Genomic DNA, 1,854 nt, shown 5'->3' on the forward strand with positions numbered 1-1,854 from the left:
TAAAAAAAAAAAGATGGTTTTGCTTCTTGAGCTTTTGAAAGAAGATAAGAATAGAATAAGGCCAATTTGACTCTATTATAATGGTTGTTGATTTGTTCTCAGAAGGAGATTCAATCTAAAACACAAGAGAATCATTCTAATGAAGGAATTGGGAACTCTAGTAAGTTTGGTACCACGGGGAGGTAATTTTTCAATTGTATATTTGGTTAGCACCTCTCTGATCTTTGAAAGAAGTGAGTTTTGTAATCTTTGAATCGATTTGGTGGTTGTTGGTTATTTTTTGTTTAGGGTATACGATGTAGTTCGAGAAACAATGCACTCTGCTATCTCAGCTAGCAAAACCGGTGTATTAGACATTACTCTTAGTGATTTTCAAGAGGTAAACACTGTCTCATTCTTGATTCCCTTCTTTCATGTTGTTTAATTACTTATGGTTTAAAATGCTTATAGGGTTACTTTAGCCTGTCTCTTGAAGACCGTGGGAAGTTACTGCTTGTTTTAGCCAAAGAATATGATGTTAACCGGGAGCAAGTCCGAGAACTCGTTAAGCAATATCTCGGACTTGAAAATCCAGCTGGTGAGTCTTTGTGTTTCTGATTGCTTTCTTTTACGGTATTATTCGATAATGCTACATTGATGAGAAAGTATTTTTCTTTAGGTGATGATGATAATAAGGAGGCTTTATCTTCTGTTTTCTATCGCATTGAACGGAATCTGAGGCAATCTCTTCGGCCAACATATGAAGTTCTCTTTGAGAGGTTGAATACACATCCAGGAGGGTTGAGATTTTTGTCTATACTCCGTGCTGATCTTCTATCGATACTCATGTAATGTATCCCTCCTCATCTTCTTGTTTTGTGACTGGAAACTCAAATAGTGGAAGATAGTTTTTGAATCAGATGGTGAAATATTTCCGGTTAGAATCTGACCTTGATGGTTTGTTTCCAATGTGTAGAAAAGAAAACATGCCATCTCTGCGAACGTTAGATTCCTTTTTAAAGGAGAAACTTGGTATGTGGCTTAGTCCTGCCACTTTAGAGCTCCATCAAATTACTTGGGATGATCCTGCTTCCTTGCTTGAGAAAATTGTCGCATACGAGGTATGCATTAGTTGTTTCCGTTTACTGTGTCAGATAGTTAAAAATTTTATCTGATGACGCATTATTTATAAGGCGGTGCATCCTATTAGCAACCTCTTGGATCTTAAAAGAAGATTGGGAATAGGCCGTCGATGCTTTGGATATTTCCATCCATCTATTCCTGGTTAGTTACTTAGTTTTTCTAGACAAGTTCTTTGATTGTAAGTTAACCACATTCGTTAATCATCTTGCGCCGTGCCATTATTTTCAGGTGAGCCACTTATTTTTATCGAAGTTGCTCTTATGGAAACTGTTGCTCAAACAATTCAGGTCAAACTAATCTCCACCCTATACTGCATAGTTTAGATTTTTGGCTATGTGTCTAAAAAATTACTTATGCTGTAGCAGGAAGTTTTGTGGGACAATCCTCCCATACCAGAAAACCAAGCAACAAGTGCTTTATTTTACTCAATTTCTTCAACTCAGGTTTGTTCATCCTCCTTCTGCATATATGTAGATCTTGCAGTTTTCATTGCCTCATGTCGTATTTTCCGATTCAGTTCATGGTGTTGTTTAAAGCTAAGGCTTTTTGACTCATTTCTAATGTGTATATGCAGCCTGGCTTAGCTGGGATAAACCTTGGAAAATTTCTGATCAAACGAGTGATTACATTGGTGAAAAAAGACATGCCACATGTTTCTGTGAGTACTACTTCGGCTATTTTATTACTGTATTGAGGCCTTATTTACTTGCTCAACAAAATGTGTTTTTTTTT

The 1,854-nt window shown here is 36.6% G+C and overlaps 1 protein-coding gene across 1 annotated transcript in view; it reads left to right on the forward strand.

Annotated features, from left to right (window-relative positions):
• Positions 1-102: 102 nt before the first annotated feature.
• LOC104773295 (malonyl-CoA decarboxylase, mitochondrial-like) overlaps positions 103-1,854 on the forward strand; it is a gene marked incomplete at its 5' end in the record, with an annotated part of 4,053 nt that continues 2,301 nt past the window's right edge. Inside the window, 9 exon segments of the mRNA XM_010497871.2 lie at positions 103-182; positions 289-379; positions 451-577; positions 659-827; positions 956-1,100; positions 1,173-1,263; positions 1,351-1,409; positions 1,488-1,565; positions 1,697-1,843. Of these exon segments, the coding sequence (XP_010496173.1) occupies positions 103-182; positions 289-379; positions 451-577; positions 659-827; positions 956-1,100; positions 1,173-1,263; positions 1,351-1,409; positions 1,488-1,565; positions 1,697-1,843 (987 nt within the window).

The sequence above is a fragment of the Camelina sativa genome, unplaced genomic scaffold, assembly GCF_000633955.1.
Source record: "Camelina sativa cultivar DH55 unplaced genomic scaffold, Cs unpScaffold00511, whole genome shotgun sequence".
Lineage (NCBI taxonomy): Eukaryota > Viridiplantae > Streptophyta > Magnoliopsida > Brassicales > Brassicaceae > Camelina > Camelina sativa.